Source organism: Halichoerus grypus, chromosome 14 (genome assembly GCF_964656455.1).
Source record: "Halichoerus grypus chromosome 14, mHalGry1.hap1.1, whole genome shotgun sequence".
NCBI classification, from domain to species: domain Eukaryota; kingdom Metazoa; phylum Chordata; class Mammalia; order Carnivora; family Phocidae; genus Halichoerus; species Halichoerus grypus.
The window spans coordinates 64636516-64659759 of NC_135725.1; the positions used below are offsets into that span (position 1 = coordinate 64636516).

Here is a 23244-nt window from a genome sequence, read left to right on the forward strand (position 1 = left end):
CTCGGCGGGAGGCCTGCTTCTCCCTCTCCCACTCCCCCTGCTTGTGTTCCCTCTCTCGCTGTGTCTCTCTCTGTCAAATAAATAAATAAAATCTTTAAAAAAAAAAAAAAAGAGGTCGATGCCTGGAGATCAGACCAGTTATATTTCTAAGAGGTTAGAGAAGCTGGCCAAGAATGGTTATTTGATCTGCATTCCTGCCAACCTTTGTAGTAGTGGTACGGAAAAGAATATATGAAAAAAAAAATTCAAAACCTTCTTGGTTCTGAAAATCCACAAAATGTAAACCAAGGGATATATATCAGACCAAACACAAACATCATATCTCATAAACATAGGCATTCTTCCTAAAGTCCAAAACAGGAAACAAAAATAATTTTACCCATTAAACTCACTATGATAACTATTATATAGCATATGGCGTATATAACTAATGATATAACATCTAACCTACACAGTTACTATGTAGCATACAGCATAGGTGGTATTAGCCATTGCAGTTACATGATTATTAGAGTCAAAGGAGTGATGTGGTCTGATTGACTGGGTCTGGAAAATGTGAAAACTTGTCTGAGTGAGAAAGGAGGGAGGCTAGTAGCCTCACTCATCCTGAATGGAATGATTTTACTCTAAACAGAGGGAGCATCAGAAAGCAGATGAAAGAAAAAGAGTTTAGGCAGATACCATGAAGTGTCTTCCTATTACTTCTATTACTCTCATTCCTCACTGGCTTCCCCACCACACCTACAAAATCATTAAAAACCCTTTTTTACTAGTTCACCTTCACTTATCTCCCACTCACCTTCCACTTCCATCCATTGCAATTCAGTAGCTCAGGAATATGTGGGCTGTGACGTGCCCCTTAGAGAAAATGCGTCATATCTGACCTTGGACAAGGTAATTTGGATTGTTTACACCCAGGGTCATCAAACTATGCCCTGTGAGCTAAATCCAGCCAGCAACCTGTTTTTCTCCTGCCCATAAGCTGAGAATGGCTTTTACATTGGTCAATGCTTAGAAAAAAATAAAAAGAAAATTACTATTCTGTGACATGTAAAAATTATATGAAATGCAAATGTCAGTGTCCATAAATAAAGTTTAATTGGAACAAAGCCACGATCGTTCATTACGGCCTATCTATACTGCTTTTGTGCTGGAATGGCAGAACTCAACAGTGACAGAGACTTCATGGCCCTCAAAGCTGAAAATATTTGCTATGTAGAACTTTACAGAAACAGTCTGCCAGCCCCTAAGGTACACACACTACACCAGCATGGCTCCTTCCCAAAGTGCAATTCTGTGAATCTCAGATTGTTTTTCTCAAAATGCTGTATGTTTCAACACAAATATTACTTTATTTTCTTTTATTAGCATTTGTTGAATTATCGATTGTAGGCTGACTCAATCATGTTACCTCCGTATCAACTTCCATATTGCCTTAAAGTAATAAATTCGTTTACCCAGCTCTAGTTTTTCAATGACAATGAAGTAACCATGAACCATGAGCATATTTTCAAATATGAGAAATCTAAACATATTTCATTTGAGTTTTAAGAAATCAACAAATATCAGCACCTGATTCTACTCATGTCTGTTTTATAAACCAGGAGATTCTGTCATTCATTTTCGTCATTTTTTTTTTTCCACCAAACAATTGCTATAATAATAAACCAGAATATTTTAGGGCAGGTAGAGCCCTAAACTTATTTTTAAAAATATAAAACTCTCCATGTATGATATTGATTAAATGGAAACCATTTTCCCTTTCCAGAGTCAAGACATGACGATTGTCACCCTCCTGCTTTCTCTTAGTATAACCTCCCACGGTAAGAAATCAAAGATGTTGTTCATGAAAATCAAGTGAAGGTCTGGTATTGCTTCTCTGTTTCTCAGGAATATCTTTTCTTCTCAGAGTTGACTGGTCACAACTGGAACAAGGTGCTTCCTGAGAAACTTCTGTATCTCCTTCCAAGAATACTCCTGGGCAGCGGCGCGTGGGGTCACCTCTCCACCCCAGTGCATGAATAGGTGGAGATTGGAGATCTTTGAGGCACAGCATAGTGGGGAATAGAGAGGCTCTAACAGGTGGCCCGCCCCAGGGTAAGATAGCAGGGTCCAGTTGTTCTTCCCATATCTTCTCAACTGTTCTGTGGCTTGCTTAGCATACGCTTTGCTGTTGATATTCTTATCATCTTCTCCCACAATGAAAAGGAAATGTCCCTGGGCCTTTTCAATCGGGAGAAGAGAAGTCTCACTGGCATCACTTCTAGCTTCCTCAAAGCTGTGCTGGAACTCTGCTAACCCTAAGGCGTTGATGGATAGCAATTGTGGAGAGAAGGGCAAGGGCTGACTTATCTGACCACGATATACCTGTGGAATGCTAAATGTGAAGTTGGGCCCATTAATAAGCACGGTGGCTTTGACTTGTTTTAGGTGAATAGCCATGGAGAGTCCAATCTCTGCGCCTTTGCTTATGGAAACTATCCCAATGCCTGGACCGAGGACCTGAAAATAATGGAAATGAGATGTTGACTCTGTCCACCGTATAGCAAAACCCTACCATCTCAAACAACCAAAGAACTTGAATGGCCAGTGGGAGCCAAGCAAGGACTAATCCCACCCACATGCCCAGTTCTAGAGTTCTGGAATACATAATGAATGTTCAAAGGAAATACTCCTTCAAGAACATGTCAGGCCTTCCAAATTAAATACTATGGATTCAGCCTGGTGTTAGGTGCTGAGTTTAAAATGCCCTAAAGAAATACCAATGTAGTAGGAAAAATAAGAAAGAGCCACGTAACTCTTGTGAATAATATGAGTCAGGGTACAGTTGATCAGTAAACTCTGTTGTACCAATTCTGGGGTCTCTAGAAGTGCAGAGGAAAGGGTACTCTATAGGAAAAGACTGAGAAAAAGAATGAGTTTAGTAGAACAGAGCATGGAAATGTGAGCAGAAACATCTGCTGTGGTTTCCCTGGAAGGTTTCTCCTTTAGAGAAGGTTTCATAAAGGAGGCTTAGCTCTGCTTCTTCTTCCACCGTCAGTCATCAAGCAAGCATTTTTTTTTTTAAGATTTTATTTATTTATTTGACAGAGAGAGAGAGAGCACAAGCAGGCAGAGAAGCAGGCAGAGGGAGAGGGAGAAGCAGACTCCCCTGCTGAGCAGAGAGCCTGATGCAGGGCTCAATCCCAGGACCCTGGGATCCCAGTACCCTGGCAGACACTTAACCAACTGAGCCACCCAGGCACCCCAAGCAAGCACTTTTAGATCATCCACACTGTACTAACCACTGGGGAACACAGAGGAAGAAAAGGGGTAAATCATCTCTTATCATCAAGGAACTCACGGCCAGATGGAGAGACAGGAGGGAAAAAAACAGATAATTAGAGTAGCTTACAAATTCTGCGATATAAGAATGCACATAGGCCAGGCTGCCACTCCAGATTAGCAGGGAATAAAGGCAGGATCAGAGAAAGATTCTCAGAGGAAATAGGCTATGATTTGGATCTTTATACCAAGACAATGGGAGCAAACAAGAAGGAAAGGCATTGATTGTATGCTGTATAGTGTAGAATGATAGAGGCCATTCTCTTTTTATTTTATGGGGCATGTATCCAGTCCCAGGGGATAAATTCTGATGGATCTGAACCTATTCCCCTTTGCTACATATTTTTTCAGCCTCTTTGTAAGGCCAATACATTCTACCTGAGGTCCTATCCTGGATATTGAGAGGGGTGACTGCAATCATCTCCTTTTGAATTAAAAAGACCTTTCAAGCTCTGAAGTTCTATGTCTTAATATAAAAGATATAGAGTCATAGTTTTGGCAATGAGAGGTGAGAACTCAGAATGGATTTGGCCAGGGAAGACAAAGTAAAAGGAAGTATAACATGGATGAACAAAAAAAAAAAAAGTGACTCAGTTATGTGCAGGCTTTTGGCAGAACACTAACTCTTGTTATAATTTCTGCCACCAAATTTGGGATCAGGGAATTTAGAATGCTTAGAAGACACTTAAAATCAACAGATGGAGAAGTAAGACCTACAAGGAATTGAAATATGGGTGGTCTCTCCTCTCACAGAAGAGAGAGCATGAAGCAGGCTTAGTGCAAGTACTAAGAGCCTAGGAAAGAAAACTGGTTTCCAGGTCTCATTAGGCATTGACTAAATCTAAGTGACACTGGTAAGAACACTGATGGAAAAGTCATGCAACAAGTACAAGGGCAACCAGGCTAAGAAAGTGAACAGCAGAATCACGTAACCTCCTCATTTCTCATCTAAGCCAAGCAGAAAATTCAACACAGTAACATCACCTATGTGATAGTTCAAAGACAACTCCATCATATGCATCAAAAATAGCTATTTAAGGGGCGCCTGGGTGGCTCAGTTAGGCATCTGCCTTCAGCTCGGGTCATGATCCCAGGGTCCTGGGATCGAGCCCCGCATGGGGCTCCCTGCTTGGCAGGAAGCCTGCTTCTCTCTCTCCTACTCCCCCTGCTTGTGCTCTCTCCCTCTGACAAATAAAGAAATAAAATCTTTAAAATAAATAATTAAAGCCATTGTGTTTTGATTCCATCATGGACACAGGCTAACTTCCTGTTTTGTCTTTCTGAGCAAAAGACATTGGGTGTGAAATAAATCATGTGAATAATATGGATATGTCATAGAATTTCAAGTTCATTGAGGAGAATCCCACTTGGAAGTTAAGGGAAGCCACAGGGTGTATGGTTATTTAAAAACAGGGACTAAAAGAAAAGGCAGGGCTGCCTGGGTGGCTTAGTCATTAAGCATCTGCCTTCGGCTCGGGTCATGATCCCAGGGTCCTGGGATCGAGCCCTGTGTCGGGCTCCCTCCTCAGCGGGAAGCCTGCTTCTCCCTCTCCCACTCCCCCTGCTTGTGTTCCTGCTCTTGCTGTCTCTCTCTGTGTGTCAAATAAATAAATAAAATCTTTAAAAATATATAAAAATAAAAATAAATTAAAAAAAATAAAATAAAAGGCAAAAATTACCTTAGGATGTCTCAGGAGAAAGTTGACAGCTTCCTCAAAATATTCTAATTATGTCTTTTCTGGTTGGGAAGGCAGATCTACATAGTTAAAGTAATCCAAGGCCAAGGCAACAAAGCCATGACTGGCCAGGAGACTGGCCCAGAATTCAATCAGTCCACCAATACCACCAAACAAGTCAATTATCCCTGGGAAACGGCCCTCTCCTGAGAAAGAACAAAACAAAACAGAACTGGGTATGAAGGGAAAGGAAGGAAAAGAGAAGAAAAATACGACAACACGAAGAAATGCATCACAAATTCTGGAATTGAAGCATACATTTTCAGTAGACTCCCCAAGTTTTCAGCCTTGTATCTGGGGCAGAATTAAAGCTGATTGGATACATTCATGGAACATAATATCAGGAAGGTTGATTGGGAACCATGTTTAATCTCTGTAGCCAGGGGGTCCTGCGGACTCACAGTAGTTCATTTCTATAGTATTGGTGTAAAGAAAGCCATTGAAATTACACAAGGGCTTTTTAACTTATGAAAAGGTACACAATTAGGCTTTAGGAAATCAATGAAGGCCCTGAAATTGTATGCAAAGTATAGGTTTATATGTCCTTTTTTTTAGGAGAGAGAGCTTGCAACCTGGGGTGGGGATGGCACGGGGATGGCCGGAGGGAAAGGGAGAGAATCTTAAGCAGGCTCCACGTGCAGCATGGAGCCTGACGCGGGGCTCAATCTTACGACCCTGAGATCATGACCTGAGCCAAAACCAAGAGTAGGACGCTTAACCAACTGAGCCACTCAAGTGCCCCTATGTGTGCATTTTACTAATGAAAGCTTCTACAGATTTAATTAGGTTCTCAAAGTATATATAACTCAAAAAAAAAAAAGCCTTCAAAAGTATATGACTTCAAAAAAAGCTATTGAAATAAATATTTTAGCTAAAATCCCAACTTAACTCTGCTCTGTTCCATTCATCTGACTATACAGTGACAAAATCTTGCAGCCAAGCAGATGTAAATGATGAGTTCTTCCATGCAATAACAATCTGTTTATTACTGCAGCTTAACACATGGTAAAAAGTAGGGATGGTCAGAGTATCATTCTACACTCACGCTCTGTGTAGGCAGCTAGTTTCCTAAATAAAGTAGAAAAAAATTTATGATGCACTTACTGGGGGCACCCTATTCTCGGGTAAGTGATTTTAACTAAGGAAGACTGGTCCCATCCATGGGGGCACCTGGCTGGCTCAGTCAGTAGAGCATGCGACTCTTGATCTTGGGGTTGTGAGTTGAAGCCCTATGTTGGTTACTTAAGGAGATAAGTAAGTAAGAGGTTACTTAAAAATAAAAAAAATAAATAAAAATAAAAAAGAAAGAAGAGCGATTTGATTTAAAGGAGTATTGGGAATTTTCAAAACAAAACATTGCTATGTTTTCTCACCTTGAGAGAAGGAGAAATAAAATGGTACTAAATATATCTTGGTTTAAAAGACCACTTCAATAAATGAATAAAGATGTTTTTCATCTCCTGATTGACAGGAAGAGGGAGGACTTAAGAGTACTGAGCCTCTTATCATGGAAGAATGTTGTAGTTGAGAACTATTTTGACACCTGACTCAGCCTCTTTTGGCCCCACACAGCTCAAAGCTCTTTTGTATCCCCCGCAGAACAAGCAGGACACACAGCATGTGCAGTGTCTAAGAAGATCCACAGATAGCACTCTCTAAGGCAGCACATGATCCCAAGGTGGGAGGCCTGCACCGATAGATTTCTAACGAGGTGGACAGACATTTGTGCTACTTAGCTCCTGATACTACACACAATGATGTTGTCTGTATGCTAGGGGTGTAAAAACATTGAGATTTATCCAAACGACTGCATGGGTCATGACGATTTTGGAAAGGGAAGCTTTTATTCCTTCTACATCATCTATAACTCTTGCTGTCAGGAACCACCTCTAACACTTCAGGCTGCCTTTACCCATCTCACTTCTACACAGTGATTATGTTTCTGAAAGCAGAGAGAGGTGCAGTATGTCCTGATGATATGATGGCTGTGTCCCGGATCAAAGCTCATGCCTGAAGAAGGGGATCTCGGACACACCTGAGACCTGGACCTGTCGAGGGCTACTTCTGGGAAATTAACTTTGCTTCATTCAGTCCCACAATAAATCCTGAGAAATGTACCAGTAGATGTTTTGAACCACTTATTGATATGTGGAGATCACTGTGGGAAACTGACTTTTCTGGTAGGTTTTATAGCCATTAGGGAGCAGGTTGTATGATCTGTGGATTTATGGAATATTCTATAAATATGCAATATTTATGGAATATTCTATAAATATGCAATATTTATGGAACTAGAGGATATAGAGTCTCTTTGTATCCTCTGTATTTGTTGCAGTATTTCAGTCCATTGTATCATCAGCTTATTGCATGCGATGACCTATATCTAAGTTGAAACTCAGGCAAGACAGAACTCCCAAAAGAAGCTGGGACACAGTTCCATGATATCAGGATGTGGGTCTTCAGATAGTCAGGCTTCAATACAGATGAATTTCATATAAATCCAAAGCTATGAAACCCCATAATGCAGGGACTCCATAAACTACATGTTAGTCATATCCTTAGACAAGCTCCAGAATTGTTGAGATCAAACTTGAGTTGGAATGGGCATCACCATATTCTTGTTCTGACCCAGAATTAGCCCTGATTCTAAGGCTGGAAAGGACTACACTAGGTACTATCCATATCCAAGTTAAACCTGTAGAAGGATTAGGCACTCAAAAGAGGAAATACAAGGATGAAAGTAACCAAGTTAATTCTACTCACCAGCAGGGAGAAAGAGGGCTCCCCGAAGGTGGCCTTCTCGAACTTGGATCCGTTTGACACCAAGTGCTATGTACCACCTCTCCAAAGTCAGGCTGACTTTTGGAGCAGTGGTGGCGATGTCAGTTAATAGTAAATTTGAATCATAAAGTTTTATTTGGACCAGGAAGGGGCTATTCATCACATCTCTTTCCAACAATTTCGTTAAAAATTTTTCAGGTTTCAGGGACCAGAAGAGACCCATAGGGTGGACTCCTATGTAGTCACCTCCCAGTGAGGGGGCATGCTCCAGGTCTACCTCACCAACTTCATTGGCCTTATGGTAGGCTTGAGAATGAAACAGGTTCCCCTTTTCATCTTTCAGTGATGCCTGAAGAATCATTATCTGAAAGGGAGACAGGCCTGTAGCTCGGATATGCACTGGCTCATCAATAAGTGCACTTGCAGGGGTAGCTGTCAGATGAATCATTTTTACAGTGTGGCACCTTAGAGGATCCTCAGTAATGTTTGCAGTAAAACCTGGATATAAAAAAATATATATATAGGAAAATAAAATAAGGCAGTGATGATCAGGTTAATGAAAGGCAAACTGGACCAGAAACCAGGCTGCTTGGGATTCAGCTCTAACTCTCCAGTTATTTAGCAAATATCCTGATATAATCTTCAAGTGCAAGATACCTGAGAGCTTTCGGCAAATTTGTAGAAGACATAAAACAAGTAGATATGTTTTGTAGTAATTATGAACCAGGGTGGAGGAAGCAGCAGCTAAATATGCATGAATGGTATCAACACATCCAAGGAAGGTATCACAATTGGCCATCCAGAGCCCTTGAAAAATTAGATGCAGTGGAGGATACGAGTGAGATGTGCAGCTGAAAATGGGATTTGTTGGGGTGCCGGGGTGGCTCAGTCGGTTAAAGTGTCCGATTCTTGATTTTGGTTCAGGTCACAATCTTAGGGTCCTGGGATCGAGCCCCACATTGGGCTCCCTGCTCAGCACGGAGTCTGCTTGTCCCTCTCCCTCTGCTCCTCACCCCGCTTGCGGTCACTTTTACACTCTCGCAAATAAATAAATAAATAAATAAATAAATAAATAAATAAATAAAATCTAAAAAAAAGAAAACGGGATTTATTAAACATCTACATATATGGAACTGGGGACTCCGTTACTAATCCCTTCCCCAAGTCCTGCAAACAGAATGCCTGGCGTCTAAGAATTCACCTCTAACAGAGCATAAAAAACAGACAAGTCTTCTCAAAAGAATGAGGACAAAATCTTTGGGGAGAACAAGGAGGCTGACATATGTATTACTCCCTAAAGAAAAAATACTCACAGCTTCATAGTTAGGCTTACCCAGTCCTAAGCAAAACCAGATGCTGGCAAGCCCTTCAGGTATACAAAAATTTGCTAAGCTTTTCACAATCTCCCTCTTGAAGATTAAGGAATGCCTTTCTCCTTTGGGTTAGTGTGAAGAAAGCCACAAAAATGACGATTGTTCCCATTCTAATAACCTTACCTTATCTGGATAAATACAAAATAAATTTTTTTTGTTTTCTTAAACTCACTAGATTGCCAGGAATCTAAATGAATTAAACTCCAGTGAGTGATAGGTTCCTCCTAGGAGAGAGGAAACTTTCTCTTCTACAAAGATAAAACAGCAAAAAAAGAATCCCCCATAAAGAAAAGTAAGGAGAAATCAACAGAAAATTTAATGCAATTTTAATGGATGTGTGTGGGCTGGTTTGATAGATTAGAATTCTGAGAAACTCCAGCCAGAGTCCTTCTCCAAGTGCCAACTCTTAAGGATTTGGCCATGTGCTCTAGGACAATACATCAAAAAATGAGAGCAGAGACATGAGCTGAGAGAAATCTGTCTGAGGCATTGCAGGTCTTTGTATAAAGCAAAGCAGCTAACTTCCAAAGGATGGGGAGAACAGTCAAATAGAGAGACTTCCCCAGGCTCAGAAAGCCAGGAGTGGGACTTCAGAGCAAAGAAATTTCCTTAGTGACCCTCTTTCTAGAAGAATTATAAATCAGAGAGAAATATCCTACAGTGAGAAAAGCTAGCAACATGGCCATAAAAAACCAAAAATATCTCCAGAAGTTCAGCAATGCTTAGACCCAGTTTCTTCTGATGAGAAGGGCCTAATCCCATACCCAAAAATATTTGAAGGCAGGGGTGCACTGAATCAGACAAAGCTGCAACAAAGCTCAGACCCAGCTCAACCACAGGTCAGATTGGTTTAGCCCTTAATTCTAACTTTCTGACAGATTAGGGCTTTGCTCTTTTCTTGAGGTAAATATTACTTATTCTAGTCATTTCTTTTATATGAAATATCTGGAGTATGATTTTAAAAATTACAAGACACAACAGAATCAAGAAAATTGACCCATAATCATGATGAGAGCAAACAGTCCATAGGAAGACGCATAGACATAGCCAAGAGGGTGGAATGATCAGACAAGAACTTGGTTGTTGTGGGGTTTTTTTTTGTTTTTGTTTTTTTTAGAAGACATAGAGAGCACCCCTTCCCCTGCTTATGCTCTCTCTCTCAAATAAATAAATCTTAAAAAAAATCTTTAATATGCATACACACATGTATGTGTATTTAAATGCAATTAAAAGACTTTAAAATAAAAATAATAATGTCTTGTGGGGTTTAGAAATATAATGACAAAAAGGTGGGTATGGAGTAAATAGAATTATACTGTTGTAAGATTATCATCTTACTTACTATTTTTCAAGCAACACAAGCTTATTTGCAGGCAGACCGTAACAACTTAAAGGTACTATTAGGAGCTCAGCTGAGCCCAGGGAGACAGAGAAAGCCTAGCAGCTTAGGTGTCAGAGTACTGATGAAAGCAGCAAGCCAAAAACAAGAGTCAAGCCTTTAATCACTTACTGTGAGGGAGAAAGTGCCTGGTCAGGACAAGGATTGAGGGTCTGAAGTCGGCAGGTCAGCCAGATGGGGGGGGCGGGTTCACTGTTGAGGGAGCCCCAAAACAAGCGTCCAGCAGTTCTGAGGTCAGGGCAGAGTGAGGGGAAAGGCTAGAAGTAGAAAATAACTGGCTGCTGAGTCAGTGAAAGTGTCTTCAAGCATCCCCTCAGCACGCATACCTGGAGAAGACTTCGGACCTTGAGCAAAGGTCTGATAGAGCTATAATGAGGGCTCCTGGGCAGGGAGGGCAAGTATGAGAATATGATGGGCCTGTGTGACTAATGACTAGGGAGACCAGTAACTACGGAGTGGCCTGAGTCCTTGCTTCCAACTTTTTCCAGAGATTGCCATGCACTGGCTGTACCCCAAGTCCGGTGCTGGAAGGGCAGCATTCCACCATGATGCTTGCCAACTAAAGCCTTTGTAATTGCCTATAGTCAGTTCTGGAAAATCACACGTAAGTTTTAACCAAGAGCTAGACTTCTCAGGTACCTATTATATTCTCTAGAATAACACACACACACACACACACACACAAATATTTAAGTAACCCCAAAAGAAACAGGTGTTCCAGTTACTATGGCTATGTAATAGACCACTCAAAAACTTAAAAATGTTCAACAGCTATTTATTATGCTCATATGTTCTGTGGGTTGGACGTCAGGACAGGGCTCAGTGAGATCAGCCTCAGTTGCAAAGAAAATAACTTTTTGGAGACAACTAAACCAGCTCTCACAACTGTGTAAGATCAAATCCTTAATAGTTATAGATCAGGGGGGTGAAGGAGGCTAACGGAAAGACAATCATCAATTGATAATTTAAGCAAGTTCAGATCTGAAACTGCTATTCGCTATACCATGTGCAAATCCTTGTGCATCTTTAGAGAGAGGAGACTGCCTGGTAAGAATGGGGATGAGGAATGAATGTGACAGCTTAATTATTCCAGAATAAGAAGCGAAATAGCGTGGTAGTTGAAGGACGGGTCAAGAGTTCGCTTCGTGTCCTACCTTGCATTCCTCGAGAAGCCTGCCTTGAGATAAGAACTGGTAAGTAAGTAGTGTACTTTGAGGGGTTTCCAGGAAACATGAGTGCAGATGAGCCACGGAAGTGTCCAATAAATGGTTGGTTGAGGGCTGAGTGGTGGGGGGAGGAAGGAGCCTTAATTTCCTACCACTTCTAGCCTGCCATGCTGAGAGGTAAAGTGGACTCTGGAGGCCCAAAAAAACTATCAGGCACAGGAATCCAAGGTCTGATATTGTGAGTCAGGCCTGCGCACTAATGCCACTAGGGGAAGTATATACAGGCAAGGTATTGACAGTATCTGCTAACACTGTATTCTGTTTTTAATGTGTGTGTGTTCAGAGGGAGAGAGAGAGAGAGATGGGATAGACACAGGCATGAATACATGCTGATGAGAATGAGCCTACAGAGAGACAAGTACTGAAAATGAGAATTTGATGGTGAATAAGACATTTTTCCCTGAAAAGCTTAAAAACAAGTGATTTTATAGCCCAAAAGTACCCTATTTCCCTTGTAAAAATATTCAAGAAATTGAGTATACATAAGGCACACAGAAATACATGGCAGATGGGGCGCCTGGGTGGCTTAGTCGTTAAGCGTCTGCCTTCGGCTCAGGTCATGATCCCAGGGTCCAGGGATCGAGTCCCACATCGGGCTCCCTGCTTGGTGGGAAGCCTACTTTCCTCTCTCCCACTCCCCCTGCTTATGTTCCTGCGCTCACTCTCTCTGTCAAATAAATAAATAAAATCTTAAAAAAAACAAAAACAAAAACACATGGCAGAGTCAGGAATGGAATTTATATCTCCAACTCTTAGTCAAATTCATCATTGGTTCAACAAGACTTTATCAAGGGTCTACACTGTGATAATCACAGGGAGATTAGACACAGTCCCTACACTAAGTAAGCCTAAAGGTGTAGTCTTCCTTCCATACATTATCCATTAAGTTTCTACTTAAATATCACATGGATCAAGGAGTGTTCCCAAACAGAAAAAAAGTAAATGAAAAGTCATTAGCTTTAGTTCAACTTATACTTCTTTTCAAACATCATCACTTTTTCCTTCATATCCCTGGTTTACTACATTTCACTACCAGAAAGCATTTCTGAATTGCATAAATACATATGACCTTTAAGAAATATTTTCACATAATGTAATTCTAACAAGCCATTCATCTGACATTAAAAGAAAAATCATCCTTCAAACAATATAAAAATAGGACCACAATTCAAAATCCCAGACTAAGAGAGTTTCTTCTGTAATATTCTAGGAAACAGTTTTTAGAAAGAGAAATATTAATGGAGATGGGGGAAGATAGAATAAAGAAAAGTCAACAAATAGTTTGAGTCATTCTCCCTCGGAAATATAAATTCTGGCTTGATATCTTCATAATCACAAGTCCCTATTGATATCTTTTCTAAACAAACTCCAACAGAGCACTTATCTGAGCACTCTTTCAACTCCATAGCTGAGGTTATAAATGAACAAAAAGACTATTTGTCTGCATGAACTGCTAAATTCCAAACACTGAAATTAAGAATCTATTTTTACTTCTCATTCAAGACCTGAGACTTTAACCCATCTACAACCAGCCCAGAAGAGATAGCCCTGATTACAAGCTAAAAAGTACCAGGATTTTTCCTCTCGAACCTTCCTTTCCCCTCAGTAAAGAATGGCACTATCTAGAGTCGTCTTATCAGTCAAAACCTCATATAGGTCTTTGCAGTCTAACCAAACTAATGAAGCACTCTCTCCCTCTCTAAAAAAATAAATAAATAAAAATTAAAATTAAAAATGCAAATTTAAATCATGGGGTATACTTATACCTGTAAGATTGGCAAAAATTGTAAATTCTGAAAAGAAGAAGAGTTGGTTAAGAAGTGGATCACCAAGACTCAAACCCTGCTAGAGGAATGAATGTAAATGGGTGCAATCACTTTAGAAACCAATTTGGCATATCTATTAAATGTGACAATATGAATGACCTTTGATCCAGCGATTTCATTTCTAGAGATATACCCAACAGAAATGTGTGCACAGATGCATCAGGAATTGTAGACAAATATTCACAGCAGCATTTTCCAAGATATTAAAAACTAGAAACAGCCAAATGTCCATTAACAATAAAATAAATGAATAGATTTTGGTATATTTATACAGTAGAATACTACAAAGCCCAGCATTAAAAATAAACGTATCAAAGCAATAAAAATAAAAGAATCGTAACTACATTCAATAACCCTGGCTGAATTTCACAAACCTAATATTGAGTGTTAGATGCCAGTCATAAATTTATAAATGAATCATAAATTTATATATGCCAAAAAAACTACAGAACATACTTGTAAATTTTTAAACAAAAGCAAGGAAGAGATTACCAAAAGTCAGGATTGTAGTGAAAAATTATCAATGTACTTCACATTGATAGACTGCAAGTAAATGGACGAAAAATAATATAGCATGCAACACTAAGCATAAGGAACCCAAAGTGGCTTTATTAATGTCAGATGAATTACATTTCAATATCAAGAGTATTAACAGAAATAAAAAAATAATGACAAGTTCATAAAAATCATAAATCCTAATAATGGATTTCAAAATGTATGGAGCAAAATTTGACAGAATTAAAGAGAGAAATAAATAATTCCATAGTCATGGTTAAGATTTTAACATTCCTGTCTCAGCAACTGATAGAATAACTTGACGAAAACAGTAAAGGCATAAATTTAAACAACACTATCAATGACCTTCACCTAATTGCTATTTATAGAACATTAAACCCAACAACTTCAAGCACACATGGTATATTCAACAAGATAAGCCATAAACTGCGACATAAAATTAATCTTAATAATGCAAAAATGCTGAAATCAGAGTATGTTCTCTGACCATAATGGAATTAAATTAGAACTGAATAAAATATGTAGAATATCTTATTCCTTATTTATTCCCAAATATTTAAAATCAAACACACTTCTAATAATCCATGGATCAAGGAAGAAATCACATCAGAAATTAGAAAATATTTTAAACTGAGTGATAATGGAAGTACAAAATGAAAATATTTGTAGGATGAAGCTAAAGCTAAAAAAGGGAAATTTATAATTTTAGTGACTTATATTGGAAAAGCATCTAAAATCAATGGCCCAAGTCTTTACCTTAAGAAGCTAGGAAAAAAAAAAAAAAGGAAAGTAAACCCAAAGTAAGTAGAAGGAAGGAAATAAGAAAAATATATTATCCATGAAATAGAAAATAAACAATAGAAAGAAATTAACAAAGACAAATTTGGTTCTTTGAGAAGACCGACAAAATTGATAAACTACAAGCCAGACTGATCAAATAAAAAGAATAAAATAACAAATACCCAAAATGAAAGAGGGCTTATCATTGCAGATCCAATAGACATTAAAAGAAAAATAAAAGATTATGAACAATTGTATGCCAACTAATTTGTCAACTTATATGAAATGAATAAATTCCTTGTAAAATACAATTTAATGAAGAACTGTTTCAAAGTAAAGGAGATTAAGTAAAGGTGAGAACAAAAATGCAAAGCATGAACCAAGATTCGATCCTGCATCAGGGGGTGAAATTACTATGAAGGTCATTTCTCGGACATCAGTGAAATTTGAATATGAACAATGTACGATTAGTGTTACATCAGTGTTAAATATTTTGAATTTAATATTTCCTGAGTTTGCTACTGTACAACCAACATTGGAATTCTGCTGAATCAGAAGTTAAGAGACTACTTTTGAACTTAGAAATCATTCACGTAAAAACTTTAGGACTTTTACACTGTGAAATAACCTAGTAAAAATAAGATAGAAAAATAACTGCAGATAAGATTAAGTTCATGTGTGCAGGTATGACTTAGTTCAAGCTACCTGTCACTTAATCCTCTAGGATACACAGAACACATGCTAATGGGATTACAAATCAAAGAAGTAGGACAGAGGTGTCTGGCTGCCTCAGTCAGGAGAGCATGTGAATCTTAATCTTGGGGTCATGAGTTCAAGCCCCACCTTGGGTGTAGAGCTTGCTTAAAAAAAATATTGCCAAAAGGATGACTTGAGATTAATATTCATAAAACGAAAAAACAAAGAAGCAGGACCAAGTTGCCCATTCCTAGGTTCAAGGTCAAGAAATTTACAGTGGAACGACTTCCACTTCTGAAGAGTTTTATGACAGACCAATACTCAAAGAACTAAAAAAGCCAGATTTTAAAAAATAAATAAAAATAAAAGGAAAAAACTGGCAATAACTTAAATATCCAATTTTAGTATATGTGCTGCCGAAGCGAGTAATAGCATATTGGTTGAAAAATTACAGTGGTCCTCCCCACCCTTAGTTTCACTTTCCAGTTTGCGTTACCTGTGGTCAACCCCCATTAGGAAGCAGACAACACTCCTTCTGATGTATATCAGGTCAATAGCAGCCTAATTCTACATCACAACACCTAGGTTATTCACCGCACTTCATCTCATCACAAATAGGCATTTTATCATCTCACATCATCATAAGAAGGGTGAATATAATACAATATTTTGAAAGATCACCTTCACATAACTTTCATTACAGCATATTGTTAAAATGGTTCTATTTACTCTTAGTTATTGTTAATTTCTTACTGTGCCTAAACTATCATAGGTCTGAATGTATAGGAAAAAATATAGCATATATAGGGTTCAATACTATCCAGGGTTTCAGGCATCCACTGGGTACCTTGAAATGTATCCCCCCCATGGTTAAGAAGGGACTACTGTACCTAACATCCAGTTATGGAATATGTTATTAATCACATTTGTTACTTTTTTTTTTTTTTTTTTAAGATTTTATTTATTTATTTGAGACAGAGAGAATGAGAGAGAGAGAGAGAGCACATGAGAGGGGGGAGGGTCAGAGGGAGAAGCAGGCTCCCTGCCGAGCAGGGAGCCCGATGCGGGACTCGATCCAGGGATTCCAGGATCATGACCTGAGCCGAAGGCAGTCGCTTAACCAACTGAGTCACCCAGGCGCCCCTCAAATTTGTTACTCTTAAGACTATCTTAAAGATTTTATTTGACAGAGAGAGACACACAGCGAGAGAGGGAACACAAGCAGGGGAAGTGGGAGAGGGAGAGGCAGGCTACCCACTGAGCAGGGAGCCCGATGCGGAGCTCGATCCCAGGACCCTGGGATCACAACCTGAGCTGGCAGATGCTTAACAACTGAGCCACCCAGGTGCCCCAAGACTATCTTAAAATAAGTAGAAACACTCATAGAGTGAAGGGAACAGGACAATTTGACAGTAAATTTTAAAATACAGGAAAAAAGTTTCTTTTCATTTGGAAATACGCCAGTCTGTTTAGTGATTATCTTAGTAAGACAAAAATGGTATTTGTTGTCTTTCCCAAATTTTTAAAAAATGTGCTTTTATAATCAGAAAAATGATGTTAAAATAAAAAAGAAGTCTATTTATGTGGCTTAAAATACATACTGTCTGTGCAAATCTATTTCTATTAACCCTGAATATTTTAATTTAAAGATTTTATTTATTTATTTGATAGAGAGAGACACAGCGAGAGGGGGAACACAAGCAGGGGGAGTGGGAGAGGGAGAAGCAGGCTTCCCGCTGAGCGGGGAGCCCAATGAGGGGCTCGATCCCAGAACCCTGAGATCATGACCTGAGCTGAAGGCAGACACTTAACGACTGAGCCACCCAGGCGCCCCAACCCTGAATATTTTATTACCAGGTTTTATGTAAGTATATTTACTGAGTTCAAAGGCCCAGCTAACAATAATTGAGAACTCTTTTATACAGCAATCACTTAATTTTTTTAAATGTAAACGATTTATAATTACACCATGCTTGGTTACCTCAGTAAACAACTTAGCAAACCCAATGTAACCTTTTCAGGAAAACTAAAGCTCATTATTCTGATAAATTTATTGTATTGGACTGTCAAACAGTGACACCTTCTAGTTATTGATGGATGTGCAGTTTATCTTGTCCACTAGCTCAACTTTCCAGGACCGCTGCTTCAGGGATGGTACTTTCCCACTTTAATACTAGGGTCTAGGGCCATGTTACCCAAAACATGAACAGCATTGCCTAGGAGCTTTTTAGACATACAGAAGCTCAGGACCCACTCTTGACCTATGTAATCAGAATCTGCATTTTAAAAAGATCTCCAAGTAATTCATATGCGCATTAAATTTTGAGAAACACTGCTCCAGGTTACAAAGAAGTAATTTCTTCTGCCTTTACAGCCATATGAAGCCTAGTTTTGCAGTTCTCCAGGTGAAACCAAGTGTTTTTCCACATTCCCTTTACCATCTATTACTTCCATCATGCCCTTTGCACATTTTTCTGTGTTTCCAGATCAGAAGTAAAAGTTGTGTGGGAAATGAGATAATCAAATCCTGTAAGTTAAATTCAACTATTTCCATACTGAAACCTTCTCACATAGAAGGAATGTATCAGCCCTGATATTTAAGCTCCAGGACTTCAGAAACTTCTTAAGTTCTTTAATGTACAGATTATTAAAAATCTGATTGTCTGCTGATGACATTTATAGGGTGCAACTACAATGTAACCGATTTTATTAATATGCCAGAATTTATACACCCACCTGATTTTTGCCCTCTTCAAAGTAGTCACCCTGGAAAAGAGAATACATGCAATTTCCTTTGTATAAAAACTATCACTTTTCTTCCAGAACTATTAAATAGGATAATATACACGAAATTCCTTCTCCGTCTTACTACTCTCTAGCCATATCTAAAGTCTAAACAAAAATAATTCCTAATTTAATCACTTCCTCATTTAACATCTGTAGTTCAGAACTATCTGGTAACTAGCTATTTGAGTAATTCCCACAAATTGAGTATCTACACCAAAGTCTACAAATACCACCCTAGTGGACATCCATAGGTATTCAAAACCACTTTTAAAGTTACAGAAAAGGGGGCGCCTGAGTTACTCAGTTAAGTGGCCAACTCCTGATTTCAGTTCAGGTCATGAGATTGAGCCCTGCATCATGGCTCCACGCTGAGTGTGAAGCCTGCTTAAGATTTTCTCTCCCTCTCCCTCTGCACCCTGCCCCCTGCCCCACTTGAGTGCATGCCCCCTCTCTCTCTCTCAAAAAAAAGTGACAGAAAAGATAAAAGGTTGAAATAATCATCTCTTTTAAAGAGAGTATTCACTTAGACATAGAATCTGGCATATCTCTTATTTAAAGAAAGTCACAGCACTTCACAGTTGGCATATACTCTAATTTTTTTCATTTATAATACTTAAATTAAGGAAATGACAAGGCAGAGAAGCAAATTTCACCTTTAAAAACATCAAAAACACACAACACTCTTTTTTTTTTTAAGATTTTTTATTTATTTATTTGAGAGAGAGAGAATGAGAGAGAGCAAGCACATGAGAGGGGGGAGGGTCAGAGGGAGAAGCAGACTCCCTGCTGAGCAGGGAGCCCGATGCGGGACTCGATCCAGGGACTCCAGGATCATGACCTGAGCCGAAGGCAGTCGCTTAATCAACTGAGCCACCCAGGCGCCCAACACACAACACTCTTCAAAAAATGTACTTTAATTCCAAAAGAGATTAATCTAGAATGAACACTATCATTTTCTACTATTTCTACTTGTGTAGTAAAGCAGTGAAAGAAACAACTTGCTATAATAAACAACAAAGATTTTTACATTTCTTTTATCCAAGTTTCCTATTTGTATTTGTACTATACATAATACCACCTTAGATTTAAGAGTCCTAACAGGATTAAAACATGTTTTCGCATCTATTATTTTATGCGTATGAAGAATAAAGGTCACGTCTGAACATATAATAGCCTCATATCTAAAGAACAAGTTTAATTACTGTGTCCTCCAGAGAAGGAAATTTTCATACATGATTAATGATCTGATTCCATTAAAAAAACAACAACAAAATTTCAGCAAATGTGAAAAAAGAAAATCCTGCTGTTAATTCTTCCACAGAAAAAGTGGGTTTAGAGAACAGTTCTGATCATTTTACATGGTAAAGTATCAAATCTAATAACCAACCCCTTGCTCAGGACAAAATGATTTCAACATTTCCTCTTCTGAACTGCTCAGTAACCCCAAGTGATTTTTAAATTGGGAGGCAGATTACTGGCAATAAGTTCATCAAATTTAGATCTATCATAGATAGGCACATTATAGAAATCAAGAACATCTCTGACCCTACACATCTGGTGAAGCCTGGAGTTGGGCACTGCATGGCCCAAGTCATCAGCTAAACGTGCCAACAAACCGAATTTCAGATGACCATCTTCCAGGGACACATCCTGCCAATTGCTAGGAACAGATGAGCCAAAAATTTCTTTCACACAAGATTCCACACGACTCTGGAGATCTTCAGGTGGTACGTATGTTCGGCTTCGTAAGGGTGGACACACCAAAACAGGTTCTTTCTTCACCTCTTCTACTGTCTCAGCCACCACTGGCTTTTTCTCTTTTCTGGAATGATCAAAAACAAATATGTGAATCTTTGGTTAACTGCACTAATGTAGGTGACAAGCTGACGAACACCAGACCCAACCTTACCTATGTATCTAAATCAATAAATAATATGCACACTTACTACTTTTCCAGGCACTGTGGAGAGAATAAGATAGGTGTCTGCCTTTGGAAGCTTGTAACTGAATTGGGCTGGTACACACAGAAAAGAAAATTACAGATTTTACATGCTCTAAGAATTCCAAGAACAGGAAGAGGTAAATCATTTGCCTGGAATTCCGTTTCTAAACCCAATCCTACCTCTCTAACCTCATCTCCTACTAATCTCCTATATACACTCTATGCCCTACCCAAACTAAACTACTACATTCTGTTTCCCTCTTTCCTGGTGTCATGTGTTACCTCAAGTTATACCCTATTGGAAATGCCTAGCTTTCATCTTCACCTATAGAATATTTTCTTTTTAAAGATTTTATTTATTTGACAGAGAGACAGTGAGAGAGGGAACACAAGAAGTGGGAGTGGGTGGGAGAGAGAGAAGCGGGCTCCCTGCTCATGCGGGGCTCAATCCCAGGACCCCGGGATCATGACCTGAGCCGAAGGCAGATGCTTAACGACTGAGCCACCCAGGCGCCCCTTCACCTACAGAATCTTACTTTAAATCCTAGAACAGAACTTTTCTCTTCCAAGAAGCTTTACTCGATTTCCCCAAATATAACTGTAAATTCCTATGATCTACTATAGCACTTTATATTGCTTTAACAGCATATCACATCCTACCTGAGTTTTAATTTTTTTACAATCTACTTCTCTTACCAGATCAGGGTTTCTGAGCCCAAACACTGACATTTTGGACCAGATAATTCTTTGTTGTAGGGGACTATGATGTTCATTGTAAGATGCCCAGCAGCATCCTTGGCCTCTATCCAGAGTAGGGTAAATGCCATAGCATTCCTGTCCTCAAGTCATAACCAAATGTCATTGCCAAATGTCCAGATGGGCAAAATTATCCCTGGTTAAGAACCACTGTACCAAATTATACTTCCTGTTTTATTTATTATAAAGACCTGTTTTATTGATTTGGGGTCCTTTGAAAACTGCTTGAATAACTACTACTGAGTACATGGGCCAATGTTAGGAAATCTACCTGATAACACTACCTCAGGGCTTACTGAAATATCAGTTCATGACCTGACCCTTGTTTTCCATGGAGTTGGTATCGGACTGGGATTGGTCGTCCTTACAGAAATTAGAGGCATTGGAAAAAAAAAGAAAGAAAAGATGTCTGGCCATGAATATGGTTTGTAGCACTATTTCCCTTTGCCTACTCAAAGACTCTTCCAGCAATTTAGCCCTCATTCTGCATCAATTCTTTATCAATTTCTCTCTACCTACTACAGTATTCCCAGGGCACACAATATGCTGCTATAAAAATCTCCCATCTTCAAAGAAAAACAAAAATACCCCCTAGACTCCATGTTCCTATCCAGTTTCCCAAAGAGTTGTCTACATTTATAATGTCTACTTCATCACCTCCCATTTTCTCCTCAAACTACTCCAGTCACATTTCATCAGAATGAAATGTATCCATTCCTTCCATCTCAGTAATCTTGTACACTGCTCTAGTTTTCTACATAATTTACCACTTGCTGAAATTATATCCTACGTTTTTTCGCCTCCATCAGAATATATGCTCTATGAAGACAAATATTTGGTCTGACTTATTAACAACTGTATCCCTAACACCTAAACAGCTGACATTTAGCAGACACTCTATAAATTTGTGATGAATGAGTGAATGAAACAAACCTGAAGAAGATCTGAGATAATACTACTAACCAAAAAAGAGGGGAAGCTAATAAATCCATGAACAGATGACAAAAATCCTTCCGGGTGGAAAGAGTTTTTGCTTGAAACCTGAGGGCATAAATTGCTCCCTGAGGTTCCCACAAGTTTTGATGTCCTAACACTGTGAGTCAAACAGATTTACCTTCAAAATGTTCCACATGGTGCTGTGGGAAAAGCAGGAGATGGGGAGGCGTCAAAGACCTGGGTTCTGGTTCCAGCTCTGCCATTAACCTGCTTTTGGCAAAATACTTCCTCTCCATGGAGCCTCAGTTTCCCCATGTCAGGGCTCTGAGAAGGGACTTCGTTTCGCTACTGTAAACTACTTAGGGAAATGCTGGCCCAGTCCTGGCGTTTAATAACTATCTGTTGAGTGAATCAATGAATGAACAAATGAACAAAATGAGGCCACACTTCGTTTCTGAATCTTCCATGTGAAGAAATATACCGCGCAAATGAACTTAGTTTACCGAGCGCTTTCACGTTCATGTTCTATGTTGCTCGTTCCAAACGAGTCACTTGTTTCCAGACACCGCACTTGATGCCTGGAACACGTGGTCAGTACTGTTTGCTTAATAAATTAATGAGTGAAATGGGAGGGAAAGAGAGCGGTATCTCCGTGATGAGGAAATTGAGGCCTAGACTGGGCCCCACCACTCCAGCAGACCCGCGCTTACACTTCTGAACTCCGAACCATAATCCAAGCGCAGGACCCGGGTCCCGTCTTAATAGCATGACGCTTTTGAATTCGTCCTTTCATCCTCCTCAGTTTCTCTCCTTACTTTCCCTGAACGAGACCCACCATCCAACCTTCCGCTTTACCTGAATCGAGACCAAAATTCTCTGCGTGGTGCCCCTAAGACGATCCACGTGAGACCTCTTCTGGTAACGCCACACACTGACAGAGCCGCCATCTCGGAGGAGAGCTGCGTGATAGAGCTCTGCCCTCAGCTGGCAGTGTGACGCGCCAAGACCAGCCAGTCAGGTGTAAGCTTAGTGGTAGGTGTTCCCTTTTTCCTGTTAAGCGTCCCCAGCTTCTCCCTCCCCCTTTGCATGCCGGGAAATGTAGTCCGGTGGCCATTGCCGGCGGAGGCTGGACCGAGGCGTTCTCTCAGAGCATGACGGGAGTTGTA

The 23244-nt window shown here is 39.5% G+C and overlaps 2 protein-coding genes across 2 annotated transcripts; both read right to left on the bottom strand.

Moving 5' to 3' along the window:
- Positions 1–1075: 1075 nt before the first annotated feature.
- On the bottom strand, positions 1076–18520 carry LOC118518876 (bile acid-CoA:amino acid N-acyltransferase). The gene is given in 4 exon segments (XM_036065903.2): positions 1076–2502; positions 5004–5206; positions 7824–8339; positions 18394–18520. Coding segments are annotated over 3 exon segments (1266 nt in total). The 5' UTR covers positions 8290–8339; positions 18394–18520; the 3' UTR covers positions 1076–1905.
- On the bottom strand, positions 14255–23082 carry MRPL50 (mitochondrial ribosomal protein L50). Its single transcript, XM_036065902.2, has 2 exons — positions 22934–23082; positions 14255–20266 (listed from the first exon to the last, which is right to left on the bottom strand). Exons 1-2 carry the CDS (start codon positions 23023–23025, stop codon positions 19879–19881), a joined length of 480 nt encoding a protein of 159 aa, XP_035921795.1. The 5' UTR covers positions 23026–23082; the 3' UTR covers positions 14255–19878.
- Positions 23083–23244: the final 162 nt, after the last annotated feature.